The 20,447-nt window shown below is 35.4% G+C and overlaps 2 protein-coding genes across 6 annotated transcripts in view; one reads left to right on the top strand and one right to left on the bottom strand.

Annotated features, from left to right (window-relative positions):
• The window catches only part of LOC129724929 (uncharacterized), a 311,814-nt gene that overhangs the window by 155,603 nt on the left and 135,764 nt on the right, over positions 1 to 20,447 (top strand). Inside the window, exon 1 of one of the 5 annotated variants that reach the window (XM_055680219.1) lies at positions 8,911 to 9,043. The exons of the other annotated variants lie outside the window; for them this stretch is intronic. The gene's annotated coding sequence lies outside the window, so the exon portion shown is untranslated. Of the gene's footprint in view, positions 1 to 8,910; positions 9,044 to 20,447 lie in introns of those variants that run through there. 5 annotated transcript variants of the gene reach the window in all.
• LOC129724940 (uncharacterized) lies at positions 7,764 to 10,032 on the bottom strand. Its single transcript, XM_055680229.1, has 4 exons — positions 8,879 to 10,032; positions 8,535 to 8,626; positions 8,333 to 8,474; positions 7,764 to 8,272 (listed from the first exon to the last, which is right to left on the bottom strand). Exons 1-4 carry the CDS (start codon positions 9,006 to 9,008, stop codon positions 8,139 to 8,141), a joined length of 498 nt encoding a protein of 165 aa, XP_055536204.1. The 5' UTR covers positions 9,009 to 10,032; the 3' UTR covers positions 7,764 to 8,138.

Genomic DNA, 20,447 nt, shown 5'->3' with positions numbered 1-20,447 from the left:
TATCGGTGCTGGTGCACTCTCTTTGCTTTCCTCTTTACGATATATTTCTATTCATCAGTGTACACCACAACACGTGGTTCTCAATGTGCACAACTCGGTATATGAAGTTATTCGTCTCTGTTACACAGAGGGATCAGAACTTCTTATATCCTTATTCGTTTGACTCATGAACATGATTTTTTGTCAGAAAAAGAAAGAAAATGACAGTGTATGCCCTCCTACTCTCGCTTAAACTCAACCGCTGCCGAAGTACTCCCTTCCCCCACACAGTCCCTCTCACCGCACCCAACCTCTGCTGCTGTTCAGGCGACATGATATTCTCCTGTTGCTATCCTTTCTTCCCCTAACTACCGGCCTATGGAGAGACAAACGCAACGATCGAATCGCTTCTCAGAGCTGATGTAGTCTAGTCATGTGTTTGTTTTCTCCCAGAAACCTTTGCACCATATCATCATTTCATTATGGGTTGAGAGGATTCAAGTTTATTCGCGGCCTGTACACTTCGTGAAGTGCACAAGTGATGAATAAACGACGATTGCATCATATTCGTTTCGTTTCCATCACTGCTCATTGCACTATTCTGATCTCCAAGAAAATTCAAGCACTCTTATATGTGGCGTTAGTGAGCATAAAATTCGTAGTATTTTGAACTTAACTTTTCTCGTGATTTCAACTTTTTAGAAAAAATACGATCTTCACGAAAGTTGTTCAGAGGGCCAAGGGCTTCTGGAAGGTCGACAATTTAGTGTAGAATTTAACAGATATGTGAAGGTAGTGTGCACATAATTCCTCACATTCTCACCTTAACCTACCTTACGATTCTCCAGAAATCTACGGGTTCCAGCGAAGTCATTTAGAAGATACAGGGCTTCTGGTTGGTGGACAGTTTGGTGCGAAATGCTGTGGTCTTCGGTCAGTACCAGGTGAAAATGTTCTTCAAGAAAAAGGGTCGCACGTCTACCGCAACTGTTTTTATGCCGAGAAGTTCAAGTTTTCCTAAGTTTTCTAAGAACTTGATTGTAGGTCTACAGTTTAAAACCTGTGGTCAATGATGGTGATCGGCGATCAAATCAGCGATAAACATTCGATCTTTTTCGGCGTCTGAGTCAACTTCGTCTCTCAGTCGGTTCTAACGTAAGATATGCCAGTCCGAGTGAACCAATTCGGAGATTCGCTGAGATAATTCATTCTCTCTCAGGAATGGAATTTCCAATAGCTCTACAAACCGATGATTCTCTCTTCGCTGATAGAATCCAAGTGTCAAAACAAAAGAGAAGAATCGCGAGACGATAATTATCGGAAAAGAGAAGTGATTGCGATCGCTTGAACAATTATCCCCCTTTCTTTCTGAGTCGCAAGTGTTGACAGTAAAATAGGTTTTTCATAGTTTAACAAAATGTTGCTTGCTGTTGTCATTGTCAACTCAATGTTCCTTTGTTCGTCGGTTTTATTTGAATCGAAGGTTTGTTCGCTGATGTATGTTGGCTGATATCGAATTTTTTTTAAACGAGCAAAAACTTGCACACATTTTGGAAAAAAAACGGCAAATATAAATAGATTCGAAAAAAGTTTGCAGGCTATGCAAAAAGTAACAACAAATATTTGCCATTTGGAAAAACAAAATCGGTCACGGACTCTGAAAATCTGCATTTCACAGACAATTCTGTAAATCTGGTATCCCTGTTTTGTGCTGCCTCTTAGTTGGTCTAACGCTTCCAGTTTTTTTCCCTCTCTGAGTTTTTGGTCTGCGATACAATTTTACGATTATCGGGACACTCTCACTCACAAGGTGATTCAAACCAAAGATCTCCGTTCCACGGCTCGATCGGATCGGGATACGATAATGAATTACCGATTGAAACCGATGAGAGAATCGAGAAAGCGTATGAACAAGCGACGATAAACTCGCATACAGTTAACAGGCTATAAAGCTCACGGAGTATTCTTTCGGCAGTTGATTTGTCACACAAGTTCACTTCTCGAGAGACGATACAAAACATCGCGTGTTATGCGTGATCAGAATCCAATAGGATTCTCTCATGATAATTTTCTGATACGATTTTAACCATCCTTGCCTCAGCGAACAATTTTTTTTGCTGAGTTTCTGAAGACTGTAACTTTCTCAGTAGTTGGATTCTCAATATATATTTAATTTATAACACTCAATATCAAACGCATGATGTGGCGCTAGAAGTGGTATGTTTATCAATCAATCTTTTCATAAACCAAACATCTTTCAAAACCGAACAACTTTGTTGAACCACAACATTCTGAGCGGTTAAATTCACGAAATAAAGTAAGTAGAGATTACTGAAGACTTTATGCACACTAACACCACGTCGTAGCAGAATTTTGGACTAGATCATTACCCAACCAAAATCCCTTGACCTATTGAACAACTTTCTCGAAGACCACAGCGTTTTTAGTGGTTGCATTCGCGAGATAAATTTAATTCAAAATACTAAAAACTACATATGCACTAGCGCCACGTAGGCAGACAACTTTAATAGTGATTGAATTTAAGAGATAAATTAGGATTGCTGCTGAGTTTTGACTGTTGAAATGTTATGTATGTTGGCTGTTATTTCGGCTGAGCAGTCACAAAAATAGGACGTCTACTTCATATTGTCCGACGTTTCGTCACTGATCAGTGACATCTTCAGGGGAAAATGTATCTAATTTTTTCCATTTCCAGATTTTTTTTGAGCTTATCGTGAACACTGATTAGGGTGTTTTAAGGTACATTAAATTGATTTGTGTTACCATTCGCCATCGCAAAAGGTTCACAGCAAATTTATTCAATGTACTTAAAATCACCCTAATCAGTGTTCACGATAAGCTCAAAAAAAATCTGAACAAGGGATGAACAAGATATATTTTCCCCTGAAGCTGTCACTGATAAGGACAGTATAAAATAAGTCGTTCTAATTGTGAGTAGAACGACTTATTTTATACTGTCCTGAAATATATTTACACTAACACTGCGTAGTTGTTGAATTTCGCACCAAATAAAAGCCCTTGACCTCCTAAACAACTATGGAGACGGCAATTGTCAACGAGGACTGACTAACGACATAAATTAAGATCAAAATACTCAAAACTACAGGGTGCGCCATAATTATTGCAACAAAAATGCAAAGTCGGTTGGCGGGTCGATATTTGTTAGGCCCAGAAAATGAATAACAATCAAAACTGGATCTTCATGCAAGGCGGTGCCCAGGCTCACACAAAGAAGACCGTTCAAGACTAGTGCAAGTCCAACTTTTCCTCTGTCATCACCAAGGATGAGAAGCCTCCAATTTTTTTTTACTCAATAAATTATTTTAATTTCAAAGGTTTTCTCTTACTAACCAAAAACATGGTTAACAGTCGGTCCACTGTTGCTTGTTTCAATATTTATGGAGCACCATGTAGATGCACACTTGCACCGCGTTGCGGAGTTCCAATTCATGCTGTTCACTGAAATCGCCCCGTTTCCAGAATTTCCATATTAAGTTATATTAGTATGTTTCAGGCTGTTTCCTTGAAATCAGAATTTGCCATCTGCTAAACTATTTCTGAATAGTTTTAAAATGGCATGTTCGGTCGATTTCTGATCTGTGGGCAATATCCTGACTCCGTAAATATCTATACCGGATAGTATTAGGCCATCGATTTGTAAAGTATAACTTTCACTACGATTTTGCATATAAAATAATTGCAATAAATTGCAACAGCAATAATACTAAACCCAATCAATACCTGAAATATGATGCATAACAAAATTGTGGAAATTTGATGGGATAACCGAACATTGAAGCTTCAAGAAAAATACTGAAAAATAATATATTTGTGTACTAAAATGCAGTGGCGTTGCCAAGGTGGGGGGATTAAGGATTCAATGCAAAATTTCAGCTCATACGGACTTAGTGATGTCCGATTATTGGATAATCGAATAGTTGACCTCGATTAATGTCCGATTAGTGAAAGAATTTATGCAAGAAAACTATTGTGAGTTTTACTGGATCTTATTTGCCGCGCTATGAACCGCAACTCTTAAACCAAATTAGAGATACTCAGAGAGAGAGAGAGAGAGAGAGAGAAAGAGAGAGAGAGAGACAGATAGATAGAGAGAGAGAGAGAGAGAGAGAGAGAGAGAGAGAGAGAGAGAGAGAGAGAGAGAGACTCTGATTTGACGGTGACGGAGGAATAATAAAATGCATCACAAAAACCATGAAGGTGTTAAATTTTATGTTTGTGTTTAATTCTATATACTTTCATTATGTTGTTGACCATCTAAAAGGTTTGTGAATCACCAGGTGAAAATCACTGTGATGAAGCAATTTTGGAGCATTCTCAATGCATTGATTATCAATAGAACATGGAAAACGTGCGGAAATAGATATATCCTTTATTGTACCTGATTGCAATACCTCTCAAGGTGTTACATTTCTTGTTCGTTAGGCTCCGATTTTAACATATTCGTTTAGCTCACAATATTCTCCGCGCATATCTCTCTCTCTTTCGGAGTATTGCTACCCCAAATGCCCTTCTTGGTTGCCGAATCGATTTTATTTTCTTTGGGAAATTGTAAGCAACAGCCACAATTAAATTTACCTGATATGGCAACCCTTTCTAAAAATCAAAACAAACTTTGATTCTGATAGCACCCCGATCAGAAAGACAAAACAAAAATGTAACAGAGGCTGTTAGTTTGTTATGTGAAAAACCTTTCAGGTTGTGTTATAATTTTGATCCCGTTAGGTGTTAAAATAACAGATATCATAACAAAAAATAATCTACTAATATCCAACCCATATCAAACTTTGTTACTAACGTATCAGCTTTCTAACAAAATGAGATAGCACATAGAACAGTACAATAACAACCAACAATAAACAACAGGTTTTGCTAGAGACGAAAAAATTGTTAGATTTGTTTCAGAACAACTCCATTTCAGGATTTGTTATTATAACTCATTCAGATTCAACTTTGTTATCCAAAGCAAATAGGAAAATACTGAATCGTATCAAAATATGTTATTTGTATCTCCCGTTGATAGAATTAGTAATTTTTTAGTTATGCTCTTCTGATCGGGACATTAAAGGCGACATCAGAGGTCGTCTTTAATGTCCCGATATAGATAGATATAGTCAGATATAGACAGATACCACAAAGTGAGTATCCAATAGATTGTTGTGCTCCTCTGGTGATGAGTAAACCTATTTAGTCACCGCCGTCGTCAGTTCAGTTCAGACCTCGTTCAGTTTTGTGTACCTTTATTGTGAGAGGGATCTGTTTTGTAAAGAGGAAGGTTATCGAAGGTACTTACTTACACAATTCAGTTGAAGTTAATTAATTAAATTCAAATAAATCGGTTAATACGATTATTCGATAACCTGCTGCCGACTAATGTCGATTCTATGCTGCTGGAAAAAATTATCGATTAGGTAATAATTGAAATTTGGAACATCACTACCGGACTTCGGGATGCCAAAGTTTCACTTTTTTGACCAATGGAAAAATGCACAGTTGATAGTTCATAAAGTCGAAATCGTTTTCAACCAAATGTCACTGAAGTACATTGAACTTCAAAATCTATTGTTGCTTCAAAAAGAAATTGTGAATATTTACTAACCCAAAAAATCCATTAAAAAAAAATATTTCAGATAACATCAGATCATTACATGCATCTCAAAGACATCTGGCATTAAAAAAGAATTTTCGATTCCAATAAAAAAAGTGAAATTTGGACAGCTTTGAGGTACGACTTTCCAGAGTCCGATTGTAAAAGTTAAAGTAATATTTTAAACCTTTTCCAGGGACTTCTAAGTCCTCGTACATGTGGAGAAAACAACGTCTGCCCGGGAATAAAGTTTGTTGCTAGATTGATTTTATTATACAAATTATACAAATTATACCTTATCCTAACCTGCTGAAAAACCGGAGAGCAATCATTTCTTTTCCGATTTCCCTGTCCTCTACTAGCTTATTATTTCTTGGCTTTGCACATGTCACTTATAGTTACCAAAAATCTTTTTTGTTTAAAAAACTAAACCAATAGCATAAAATGACATCTTTTGCCTATAGAAACGCCTATGCAAGTTCAGCCAAATTAAAAATGACAATATAAATAAAATATAAAAACTGGTACATTTTTTGTGGAACTGCTCAGTAATAAAAAACCTATCGCTTTGTTAGTATCAAACATGCTAGTAGGATATAACATGTGCATCCACTTTGTCTCAGTAGACAGCTTACTACGTTGATCGCGCGGTGTACGTTGAATATTTTGAAACTCAGATCGTCAAACTCAGTCTCAGATCGAAAATCGGTAGTTGCGAACACGGTCAAAATTGCATTTTTCTGATATAATCCAAGATGGCGGCCAAATTGAAGATGGCGGCCTAAATTCTGATCACTTCAAATGAAAACCCTATCATTCCTCTTTACAGAAAAGAGCTACTTGTAGTACTTTACGTAACGAATTTCAGAGATATAGCTCAAATAATACATCAAGAATTGCTAAAATTTCAACTTTTCTGAAAACTTTCAACTTGTCTGAAATCGAACGATGTTGCGCGTGAAGCTCGCTCACTACGAAAGCGAACGATGTCATACACCGTGATCCTGTGCGATCAACGCGCGTGAAAATCATCTACCACCCGAAGCATCAAATATTTATATAATTGTCGTTTATCAATCCCGAATAAAAAAAGTTTATAAATCCCGCAAGACGTGGTTATTTGGAAGGTATTCCTCGATTAGTATTTTTCTGACACTTGTTCCAAAAATTGCCGCGATGGTTTTTGAAATTGTATCTGAGATCTGGAAATCATCCCGTTTCTGGAAATTCGTTTAGCCATTCGAGCTGTTCACCAGAAATCGAAGTCGCAGTTTTAAATTTCAAAATGGTGTCTGAGGTCGATTTCCGGCTTTTAAGCATCATTTGGCTATTCTAATTAGTTTTCCAAATATCGGGAGTCGCCATCTAACAATTAAAAATGGTGTCTTAAGTTGATTTTCACAATTCTGGAAACTATTCCAGATCTGAAAATATCCACAGTTTTGCATTTTCATTCAGCGTAATTTCGAAACTAAGTTTTCGTAAGTAATAGATTCAAAGTTTTGGACTGTAATTTCCGAATATTGATTCTATATTTTGTCATGATATATGGAAAATGTTCCTTATGATTGAACAAACTTTTAATTTTGGATTTTCAATCTGAGCTTAGTATTCGAATACCTAGATGTTGATCCAAGAGTGGAAATAATGTGCTCTGGATTGTGCAATCTTAGATTTCTGAGTTTGAGTATTTTGTTATTTCCAGTTTTTGTGTGTCCTAACTCTTACCACTGATTGCTGGACGTTAGAATCTCCAAGATTCTGAATCCAACTTTCATAGAGTTGGTTTTGTTATGTCTCGGATTTTAAATTTGAACCTAAAGATTTGAAACAAAGCAGAATTATTGTCTTGGAAATAGAAAATTCCTAAATTTTCGTTTCTGAATTATTCTAGATAATTGAACCTATGTTCTAGATTCTAAATTCTTTTTTTTTTATATGTTCAATTTAGTGTGTAAGATTTTGAATTTTCAATTCCAAATATTTCATACTTTGGGTTCTATACTTCTCTAGAGTGTTCTTTAGATTCATTATTTAGATTGTTAAAAAATAGTAAAAAAAGGGTGTAGAATATTACATCATCTTATGTTTGATAATCAACATGGAAGAAACAACGACTTTCTTGAGCGGTTCAGTTTTTCAAAAAATATGGTACATCTTTTCAGGGTTTGACAGTTTATATTTTTACATTTATCTACAATCTCTACGCTGTGCACAACAAAATTTAAATGAATTAAGCAAATTTTCTGTCTTTAGTACACAATTATTCTGTTACATCAGCATTTAACAAACGAAGTAATCGAAAAGATTAGTGCTATGACGATAATGAGGAGACATGAGTGTATGTCAGCAAGCTAAAAAGGTTCTACAATAAACTATGGAAATTCTCCTGAAACCTTTCGAAAGCGGGCCCGGGAACTAAATAGTTAATGGTTATGTACAGTAAAATGAAGTACAAAGCAGTTTCCAACTGCCTTTGGTGGACAGCAAACACATATGGCACTAAAAAAACATGATGGTATGTTGAGCTTTTTCAACAGATAATACTGTCTCTATCGACCGAATTTCGGTCGAACCGCACAAAGCTGTCATCCGCCCTGGAGATTGGATCCACATCAAACAACCGCATGATTGCCAGCATACTAAGAACCACGTAAGGAATAATAACTGCAAACACTCTAATGGTTACTACTAAGATTCTTGTACCTCCTGAAGGTTCGAACTTACACATAAAAATTGGCAGGCTAAAGTTGAAAAATGCTGTTCTGTACCAAGCACTGTTGATAACCAGATAGATGTCTCGTATTAGGATCAGAACCATATCCAATAAAAATAACACCGCGAACGGGTAAAGAAATGTTTTCTTCTCCTGAAAAGTTAAAGGTATTATCTCACGATAAAAAAGAAAAACAGTTCATAGTTGCCTTACTTTGATTAATCCAATAATCAGCAAAGAATTAGCAGCCATCCATGCTAAACCAAAAACAAGTGCCGGAATTTTAGTATACCGCACATCGTACACTGGAAAAAAAAAGAACGAACGAAGTAAATAAATAGCAAAACCAAAAGCTGATAAGATTCCTGATTAGGATTTCGCAATTTTTTTTTATTTTGACTTGTCTATTCCGTTGAACGGCAAGAAACGCGAAACACCCACCGATTGACACTACGCAGAATCAAACCTTCTCGCGGTTGCAATATAAACAAAACGAAAAAATCAACGTGAGTCACAAACCGTACCGGTTGTTACGACTCTCCATCCCATATACTCACGTTCTTCCCAACTGCTGCTGTCATTCGGCTGACTGATGAAGATGGAAGTGAGCGAAATTGTTAGTGTACTGCTGACCACCGCAATGCAATAGCCGTGAAATTTGATAAAACTTCGCAAAAGTTTATCCATCTCGGTGTGGTTCTATCAGTCTTTAGGAGTTTCAGGTGAGTTCGATCTGTGTGGTGGATTTTTTCTATGTGAAACTAATAAAACCGCGAACTAAAATAAACTAGAGGTGACTAGCTACCGAGACGTCCTACGAGTGAATGATCCAGCGGCGGAGCGATGTTGCACTCTCTTACGCGTTGTGAGAGCGTTGTTCCATGACTTTTCTCGCCTGTGATTGCAGAGCGGTTCGCCGTTTCACTTGTGACTGTTACAGAGAGAGTAGTTGCATCACGCGCGTTCTTGAAACGGTAAACAATCACACGACATTCGTGCAACAAAATAGCCTGATAATACTGTTTGAATTGAGCGATTAGAGTCATCAGTCAACAGTGCGAGTTTTGTCTTGTCTCATTAACACCATTGTGAGATCTGTCGAAATGTATAACTTTCTAATGTATTTCAGTATAACTTTTTGTTTCCCATCATGCTCTAGTGCTGTTTATAAACAGGATTGCTTTGCATAACTGAAGATATTATAACGTAAAAAACGGCGTTGAAAAGTATATTTGTAATACACAAAATAATGAAATTGAACATCACGCTACAGCGCAGTTAAAATTACGAAGGCCATTTGTTTCAAATATATTCAAATATGTAGCGATTAAATCTGATCACTCCTGGAGGAAGCAGAATTTATAAGTGCTCATTGCTCGTACGTCATTAGCATTTTATTTTAGTTTAGAATTCCATCACAGTCGAATCGATTTTGAAAGATTCACTGGGCAAATCATTCGATTATGTGTATGGAATACAATGGAACGGGGTGAAGTTGATCAATTTTTATAGTATTTTCCAATTAACTAGCTTCATGTACATTTTTCCCGAAATAGTATATATTTAAAACAAGTACTGATATGTGCTCTAGAAAACCTCTATGGCTATTGGTGAAATTTCCATCGTCTACTTCATGAAATAAATTCGAGAATTCTATAAGGTACTATGAGATAAATCGGGATGGAATTGATCCCCCTTGAATTCCATACATTTTATTGGAAATGTGTTCTTTTTTCGATATGTTCATGATAAATGATGATTTCTGAGCTAAAAATATCATATATTTCAGGTTAAAATCTATTCATTTTGGTTCACGAACTGCAGTTTGCTAAATTTGCTCTTATTTGATCGTTGTTAGACCGATTTCAGTTCAGTTTGTTGTAAAAGCTCAAAAACTGGCTCTGAAATTGAAACCGTTGTGGTTTCCTGCGAATTCATCAGTATTACTATAATGGTATGAAATAATTATTGTTAAAAATTATATTTTTTGAGCTTTTATCAAACTTTCCTCGCTTCTCCAAATTTAACATAATTAACCCTCAATTGAGATTACTTTAAGTAAATTCAATACTTTTTTTTGTTATTTCAAAACTTGTTTGATCAAATTTGATTGAGTTTTGACTGAGTTAGAAGAATTGTTCGAAAATATGTTAAATTGCACCGGGCATGCAAGGGTTAACTTTGACAGGTATGTGAATCTTTCAAAAGTTGCATTTCAGGACACGTAAACATTGCCTAGTGTTGTAAGATCAGTATCTTTTGATTAGTATTTTTTATCACGAATTTTCAGGTGATCAATTTCACCTCATTCCACGGTACTTAGGCAAAACAAAAGCAAAGGTTCCTAATCTGTAAAATTTGTAAAATGTATGAAATGTGTACATTCTGTATTTTCTGTAACGCCTGTGGAATATATAATATCTATAAAATCTCAGTAAATCGGCAGAGCTCGATTAAATTGATCTATTGTTAAACGACGACAAAAAAATCCACATCTTCTTTCAAAATTTTCTCCATTTCGCGTTGGCGATTGCAGACTTTCTTCCAATTACTCTTAAAGGATGGTTTGTCTAGTGATGCTTGCAGTTTTACAGCTTATTTCTTTTTGTCTTTTTATTGTGCTCTTTATCTAAATCATGAAAATCCGAGCCTTGGAAAATAAATTAGGGTGAATTGGCAGCCAGTCCCAGCAGCAAGTGTTCATTCCAAACGTTGAGTTCTGAATTCTTTTTGACTTTCCAATGCTATGCAGTAGATGCGGATCAATTTCGAAATGAAGGATTGAAAAACAAACACAAAAAACTGCATTCCCATCGATCGAACCTATTTTTATTCAAAAGAATCGTTCCTAAACGATTTGATCATACTTTGGTCAACCTTTACATTCAACTTCTGAAAAAACCTGATTTTTTCCGTTGCCGAAGCAGAATTTTTCACTCTAGGCACAGGTGCAGAAACAACAGTAGCAGACAGTCAAGTTAAAAACAAAACTTGAAAAAACTGGATAAAATATAATAAATGTGAGACATGGCTGCCATACAAGAGTTTGATGAAATAATGCCTAATTATGTACTTTAAATTTTGCTTGAGTTGGGTTTTCTGTAAATGTCATTGAATCAAGTGCCAATTTACCATACAGAAATTGCAGAGGTGATGAAGCGCTCTCAATAACATCATATTCAGAAATCTTGTCCCAGGCTACATAATTTACAATAGTATATTTATTTGTTTTTAGACTTAGTTTCAAAAATGTAAATGTTCAATCAAAAGATGGTGGGGTTTTTACGCGCATTTGAGCTTTTCTTAAGGAATTTCTCGAATGGGCTTTTCCCCACCCAACCCACTTCATTAAGACCAAAAAGGTCAGATGATATGAATAAATAAATACAAATACAAATAAGTATTTGATAATCTTGGTGAAAATTTTTAACGGGTTTTAGTGTTTATTATTGTATGCTTTTGTTCTATATTGTTTTTTATTTTTCTTTTTGCTGAAACTGTGTCATGGCATGTTTCGATCAATTTGGCTGAGTTTCGCACGAGTGAGAAATCCTTCGAAATCTCATTAACAGAAAATCCCTTTGAAGAACTCTTGGAGATAAATCAAATTACCAATTTTACAATAAAAAATTCAAAACAACAGAAAACAATAGGAATTCGAGTTGATAAAATAATCTGAATAAATAATTGCTATTGACCCTAGAAAGATAAGTATATTTTGATAAGCGTGAAAGGATAATCATGCGTCAAAATGACTCCCGATATTGTAATAATTGAAAATGCCAATTTTTCATCATAAATTATCAATGAGCGATCATTACGGTGTTAACACATCGATAAATAACAAACACCAGAATTCAGGTTTTGATATAGGTTTTGATCATATAGGATATAGCATCAATAGTATAGGAAATAGGTTTTGATCATTGATTGGGAAAAAACGCGAAAAAACCAATGAACTTCAAGCAAAATAATAGGCAAATAATAATATGCAAATATTACAGAAAGCTAGAAGGTAAATAGACGCAGACTATCTTTCCAGGGATAAGAAACCCTTGGTTGCATAGATAAACTGTCTGAGAGTGTATAACAAAGAACTAATAATTCTAAGCAAAAAAATACACTGGAAAAAAATTAAAACCCATCCAAAATTTCAGTTGCAGCTTTAAATCTTTTAAACTAAAAAAATTGGTGATTATTTAATTTTTGCCTTTCTCCTAGAAAGGTATAGCAATCACTGGAAAAACCAAAGGTATAAAAGTGGTCCCAATGGCCGAATGTCATATACCACTCGACTTCTTTCGACGAACTGAGCATTTTCTGTATGTATGTATGTATGTGTGTATGTGTGTGTGTGTGTGTGTGTATGTATGTGCAACTTTTTTTTCTCACTCACTTTTCTCAGAGATGGCTGGACCGATTTTCATAAAATTAATTGCAAACGAAAGGTCTAGTTGCGCCATAGGTTGCTATTGAATTTCATTGTAATCGGATTTTTAGTTTAGAGGTTATGTATCAAAATGTAAAAATCACGAAACATCAATATCTCAGAAACCACACAACCGATTTTAATAAAATTGGTTTCAAATGATCGGGCTGCCTCCAGAACCCTTAACTTTTGAATTTCGTAATGATTGAACATATGGTTCAAAAGTTATGTAAAGAAAAGTTATCCTGAGGTTGTTTAAACTCACTCATTTTTCTCAGAGATGGCTGAACCGATTTTCACAAAATTAGTGTCAAATGAAAGGCCTAGTTGCCCCATAGGTTGCTATTGAATTTCATTGCAATCGGATTGTAACTTTGTCCGTTGTTCATGAAATTGTGAAAACACATAATGAAAGTAACTTCCTCCTAACGATCACTGGCTAATTAAAAGGTAAAAAAGTGATCCAAATGGCCGAATGTCATATACTACTCGACTCAGTTAGACGAATCGAGCATTTTCTGCATATAAGCATGTATATGTGTATATGTTTGTGTGTGGGTGTGTACGTGTGTATGTGCACCTTTTTTCGCACTCACTATTCTCAGAGATGGTCTGACCGAACAGATTTCAATGAAATTAATTGCAAATGAAAGGTCTAGTTGCCCTATAAGACCCTATTGAATTTTATTGTAATCTGATTTCTAGTTTAGAGGTTATGTATCAAAGTGTAAAAATCACGAAACATCAATATCTTAGAAACCACACATCTGATTTGATTAAAATTAGTTTCAAATGAACGGTGGCCCACCTTAAAAACCCTTAACTTTTGAATTTTATGAAGATTGAACATGTGGTTCAGAAGTTATGGAAAGAAACGTGTTCTGGAGACTATTTAATCTCACTCATGTTTCTCAGAGATGGCTGAGCCGATTTTTATAAAATTAGTTATCATATGAAAGGTCTTGTTGCCCCATAAGACCCTAATGATTTTTTTTACAAACGGATTATTACTTCGCCTGTTATGTTTAAAAATGTGAAATCCAGCTATGAAAAGAAACATATTCCAAGACAACTTACTTGGACTCACTCATATTTCTCAGAGATGGTTGACCCGATTTCCACAGAATTAGTATCAAATAAAAGGTCTACCTACCTCATGACACCCTATTGAATTTTGCAGTATCGGACTGTAACTTCGTCTGTAATGTATCGAAATGTGAAAATCACGAAACTTCATTATCTTAGAAACTACACAACCGATTTGAACAATATTGATATCAGATGAACGGGCTAGTTAAGGGTTAACTGATGAATTATGATTGAACACGTGGTTTCAAAGTTTGGCTGCCCCATACGTTACCTTTTCATTTGATTGTAATCAAACTTAAGCAAGCGTTATGTTTTAATTTGTAAAACAACGAAAGTCTATTATCTCAAGTATTACACGACTTATTTGAACATTACTAGTGTCATTCAAATGAGTCATCTCTCAAACTTACAAATAACAAACTTCATAACAATTTGATATGCTGTTTAAAAGTTTTAGAAAGAAAAGAAATTCAAAGACTATTCAACACTTTACCTGCTTCGATCAATATATATGGCCTCAACATGATTTAAATGTGGTATCGTACTATCTGAACGTTCCCGGCATCGCTTGTGATTAAATTGTTCGAAATTAAGAGTCATTGCTTTTATTTCGCTATTTCTTAAGTACTAACATTACGTCAAATTTCATATTTTATACTTTAATTACAACATCAATATTTTAGAACCCAAAGAGTGGATAAACATTTATTGGATTTAAGCATTCATGTAAATCTATTTTTACAAATAATAAGTCTGACCGCTAGGTGGATTAATTTAGGTTTTTATTGCATGGTAATACATGTTTGAAATTATGGCACATTCCAGAAATACATAATTGTCGTTACAAACTTAAAGGCGCAGCAACGCGGGCTGGGTATCATCTATTTTATAGATATAGAAAAAAAAGCAGAAGATTTATCGCAAGAATTTCGCAAATCAACGTTATGCGATGAAACATTTACATTGGTCATGGTAATGATCTATCGTAGTAGTTTGTGCGAGGTAACCAGTGCAGTTATTAGCTAACGGGTGACAACTGAAATTTTGTTGCTCTCCAGTTGTTTTTGCACACCAAGGAACATGAAATCATACAGAAATCTTCGACAGGACTGTTCTGGAGCAGATTCGTTGGATTGGGTAAAGAGTGTCCGGGACCAAATTGCATCACAAAAAATTGGTATTTTCCACTCATTCACTAGTAAAATAAAACAGGATATTTTAATATTTTTTGCCTTTCTCCTAGAAAGGTATAGCAATCACTTGCAAAACCGAAAGTAAAAAAGTGCTCCAAAGGGCCGAATGGCATATATCACTCGACTCAGCTCGACGAGCTGAGCATTTTTGTTTTTCATGAAATTAATTGCAAATGAAAGGTCTCGTTGTCCCATAAGACCTTATTAAATTTCATTGTAATCGGATTTTTGGTTCAGAGGTTATGTATCAACATGTAAAAATCATGAAACATCATTATCTCAAAAACTACACAACCGATTTGAACAAAATAGGTTTCAAGTGAACGGGCTACCTAAAATACCTTTAACTTTTGAATTTCATGAAGATTGAACTTGTAGTTCAAAAGTTATGACAAGAAACGTGACTACTTAATCTCACTCATGTTTCTCAGAGATGGCTGAGCCGATTTTCATAAAATCAATGTCAAATGGAAGGTCTAGTTGCCCAATAAGACCCTATTGATTTGTTTTGCAATCAGACTATTACTTTGCCTATTATGTTTAAAAATGTGAAATCCAGCTATGAAAAGGAACATATTCCGAAGACTACTTGAACTCACTCACTTTTCTCAGAGATGGCTGACCCGATTTCCACAAAATTAATGTCAAATGAAAGGTCTAGCTGCCTCATGACACCCTTTTGAATTTTGCTGTAATCGAACTGTAACTTCGTCTGTAATGTACCGGAATGTGAAAATCACGAAACTTCATAATCTCAACGGATTTGATCAATATTATTATCAGATAAGCGGGCTAGTTTAAGGTTAACTGATGAATTATGATTGAACACGTGGTTTCAAAGTTAGGCTGCCCTATTTTCATTTGATTATAATCGAACTTAAGCAACCGTTATGTATTAAATTGTTAATAAAACAACGAAAGTCTATTATCTCAAAGATTACATGACTTATTTGAGCATAACTAGTGTCATACGAACGAATCATCTCTCGAACTTACAGATAACAAGCTTCATTACAATTTGATGTGGCTCAAAAGTTATGGAAAGAAAAGAAATTAAAATATTTAAAACTACACCTGCTTTGATCGATATATGTGGCCTCAACATATTTTAAATGTGGTATACTGCCGGTAACCGCAAGTCTGTCCCATCTGTAAAAATATGAAAACGAGAAAAAAGCTTCGAAAGATATTTTATTCACGCTCAGTTATTACTTATTTAACATGAAATATTTTGACAATATTCATGCTAAAATATAGTTTGCATACTAGCCTGCACTTATTACGTTGTAAAAACCACTGAAATCATGACTTAATGATAAAAACCTTGAGTGTGACTGGCTTGCCGTTACATTCTACATCGAAGAGAAAAGTAACCACAAGTCAGTCACATTGCCATGTTGATGCTATAGTGCTTGTCGACGTGTTGTTATTCGTTGTCGTGGAAATCCGTCAATCCTTCGCAGTTCGAAAGTGTATATTCATGTGAACAGTTCCAAAAATGTCGATGTTGGAAAATCTCATGATGTACCTACGTAACCGATGAAAGCTCATCCGGTGAGGATTCGGATGAAGAAACTGCAGTCGGGACTACAGTTGGTTTATTCGACAACAAATGTCAAGATGATCGAAATCCGTTTGAGGATCGAGTATCACCTTTGGCGATATTTTGGAACGATTTCCTGGATTCTGATGAAAGCTTTTTCGATACTGAAGATTTTCCGGATAGACCTATGAAGAAGCGAACCAAGAAAAAAAGTTGGACTTGAACTCATATTAGCAGGACATTGCTGCACGTAAATTCATCACCATTTCAAACTTTAAAATAATCCCGATGATTGATAATTGTTACTAGATAACTTATTTTCATATGAACGGTCATATCGAACTTCTCTTCTCCACTCTCCATCCATTTTATTTTTTTTAATTGGGACTGACTTTCGGTTATTTTGCCTCTGGGACTGACTTGCGGTTACTTTTCATAATGGGACAGTTCGACTTGGAATTGTTTTCCACCTTTGTTGAGCAAACCACTATTTTTTATCGGTACATCTGAAAATACACTCAATGATAGGCCAAAATCCGATGCTAACTCAAAATTGACAAAATTACAGATGGGACTGACTTGCGGTTACCGGCAGTATAGTACTATTTGAACGTTCCAAATTCATTGATTCCTTGCGATGTGTTCAAAATCTGAAAATGCACGACGAATCGGTCATGTGATATGATCAAAGTCGAATAACAAATCGTTTGAAATGTTTGGTTTTATCGAAATGACAACATCCTCGACTTTTGGCTTCTGTACATCGCCTTAATTCTATATATATACTAGAATCACACGTTCCTGGGAAACAGCCGAAAATGATCGAATAACACCCAATACCGGAAGTCGCCATCTTAGAATTCAAAATGGTATCTGTGGTCGATTTCAGCTCCTGTTTATCATGCTAGATCCGGATGTTATATTGGGTGGAAATCGGCCATTTTTGGCTGATTTCCAGAAACCGGAAGTTGCCATCTTACAATCTAAAATGTTGCCTAAGGTCGATTATGGAACATATTTGTTACCTCTTAAAACATCCACATGCTAAATTTGGTTCCATTTACTCGGTTAGTTCTCGAGATGTGCAGAAATTTGTGTTTCATTTGTATGGAACCCCTCCCTTCCAGAAAAGGGAGTGGCGTCCAACTATTATGGACATATTTGTAACCCCTTAAAACATCCACAAGCCAATTTCGGTTTGATTTGCTTGGTTTGTTCTTAAGTTGTGCAGAAATTTATGTTTCATTTGTATGGAACCCCTCCCTTCCAGAATAGGGAGGGGTCTCAAACTGTCATAGGAATCTTTATTGGCACCAAAAATCCCTAAACAAATTTTCACGCTGATCGACTCGGTAATTTTCGAGCCTATTTGGATCAGACAGACAGGCAGACAGACCGGACTGCATTTTTATATGTATAGATTACAACATCAATATTTTAGAACCTATTATATGTATAGATTACAACATCAATATTCAAGAACCTAAAGAGTGAATATATATTCTATTTTTACAAATATAAGTTTCAATGAGAAAGGCTGGGTCTGACCACTAGGTGGATTAATTTAGGTTTTTTTGTTCAAAATTTCTTTTCCCAGATAACATGTATAATTGTATACCATTGAAGGATCAGAATCCAAACTTTTAGAGTATTGCGACAAAGTTTGAATTTTCTATGATTTTTCAAAGTGTACTGAGTGAGCGTTTTTTGGCGTTTTTCTTGAGCAAAATATGCAATGTTAAAAAATTTAAAGTTAGCTTGAATTTTGATGATGTCGAGGAAAAATTATCTGTTAGATAGTGGGGAACAAATCCTCATCATTGGATAATCATTGGATAATCTAGGGCAATCGTTCCTATATTCATCTCAGTACCTATATTCATCTCATCACGCCTTTTTGATAAATTTATGGTCAAATTTTACAATATTTTCAACGTAAAATTTTCAACCACTTGACAAAATTAAGAAGCGAATAGATTTACTTTCAAAAATTTGTATAAATTTAACGGTAAATTGGACAAATGAGGGAAATTAGATGAATATAGGTGCACCTAGCTGTTGAGATGAATGATGGAGCGATTACCCTATAATCTCAGCGCAATATTCAAAAGAAATAGACAGAGTTAAAAATTGTGTATTTTTTGCAATGAACAGTGTTAAAGGTTTAGACGGCGATAGCTTCAAATCCATGTAATCCGATCCTGCGCAGAGTTGCGCAGAAACAACGAGCGTTTGGCAAATATCGGATTTTGAAATTGCAAATTTGAATTGTAACAGAAGGACCGTATTAGTTTGATAATAACAACGTTTTCAAACATGTTTCGTTATAACTAAACATACTTTTCATAAGTGTTTATATGTTTACCTGATCTTTATACCGATATTAATCGCTGTGTTGAAAAGTAAACTTGATTTTTGTTGTTGTTGTTGATCTAGCTTCGCGCGCAACATTGTTCGAATCTGTCACTTTCCACGGTGATACAATTCTTCTTTTCCGTCGCAGTCGTGGAGACGCAGAGGTAAACTCGGTCTTCGACAACAACGGCTCTTACACCTCCTTCCTTACATCATCCTTTCTTACCCTAACAATCGCAAGGACGTGGCCAGCGTCGTTATCGATCTTACAAAGCAATAGTTACTGGATTGTTGTACACTGAAGATGGCAAACTAATCCCGAGTAGCTATATAAGTGGTTTCTTGTGCAACTCACTAGCTCAGATCGTTCACACAGGAGCGACTACGAAATGTGCGGTTGTCAAGCTCAATCTTAGCACTGAATACCAGAGGAAAAAAAATTCAAGATAACAAACCGAGTAAATAAAAAAACAATTCTTTCAAAAAGTTAAGTTCATTAAGCAGACAATATAAAAAATATTCCGCATCCCGACGGGACTTGAGCCAGCAGTCTCTCTGTCTCCGGCATGGTCATCTCTATCATATTTTCAGTTCGCTTATTTTCCGCTTTCCCGCTTGCATTGTCTGCTTAATGATCTTTTGTATTAACGGGTAAAAGCCGTTGTTAAAAATAGAAATTTAGTTCAGAAAGTTAATTTAAAAAAATCATTTTTCTAATATTTACTTATTTATTTATTTCGTCAAGTAAATGTAGACTACAGTTAAAATAATACAATGTTTTCTTATGTTCTATACATTATTTCCAGTAGTTAGTCGTTTTTTGATTTGATTTCTGCCCATAGTGATGTCGATATTTTCGCAGTGCTGATGATAGTGATGCGTCATGCGATTTATTGGGCCAATTTTTTAATTAGTTAGTTCTGTGAGAGCTTTCCGAAAATATTTTACGATTTCTTAATTGACGACTGGGTGCATAAAAATTTAGTTCCTTAATAATTTAGAAGATTGCACGTGTTGAGAAATAATGTCATTGATAAAGTAAAGCATTGAAAGTTCGCGGCGTTTTTTAAGTGCTTGTATGTCTATAAGCATACAGCGTGCTTCAAATGAAGGTAAGGGAAATGCTGTCAAATTGAGCTTACGAAGCGCGTACAAAAGAAATTGTTTCTGGTCAGATTCAATGCGTTTTCATGTGTTACAATATAGGGATTCCATTCAATGCTACAATATTCCAGAATTGGTCGGACGTAAGTAATATATAATAGGTTGATTGTGTATGGGTCTTGGAAATTATGGCCGAATCGTTTTATAAAGGTCAGCATACTATTTGCTTCGTTGATTATTGTGTTATATTGTTCTATGAATGTAAGTTTGGAGTCTAAGACTACGCCTAGGTCCCTTACGATTTTGCATTTTTCTACTGGTTGGTTTCCTAGGAAAAAGTCTGTTGGTGGTGTTACTGTTTTTCTGCTAAAGGCTATTGAATTACATTTTTTAATGTTTAGTCGCAAAAGTCT

The sequence above is a fragment of the Wyeomyia smithii genome, chromosome 2, assembly GCF_029784165.1.
Source record: "Wyeomyia smithii strain HCP4-BCI-WySm-NY-G18 chromosome 2, ASM2978416v1, whole genome shotgun sequence".
Classification (NCBI taxonomy): Eukaryota; Metazoa; Arthropoda; class Insecta; order Diptera; family Culicidae; genus Wyeomyia; species Wyeomyia smithii.
The sequence above is the reverse complement of the archived record's forward strand: the minus strand, read 5'-3'. Positions and strand labels throughout refer to the sequence as shown.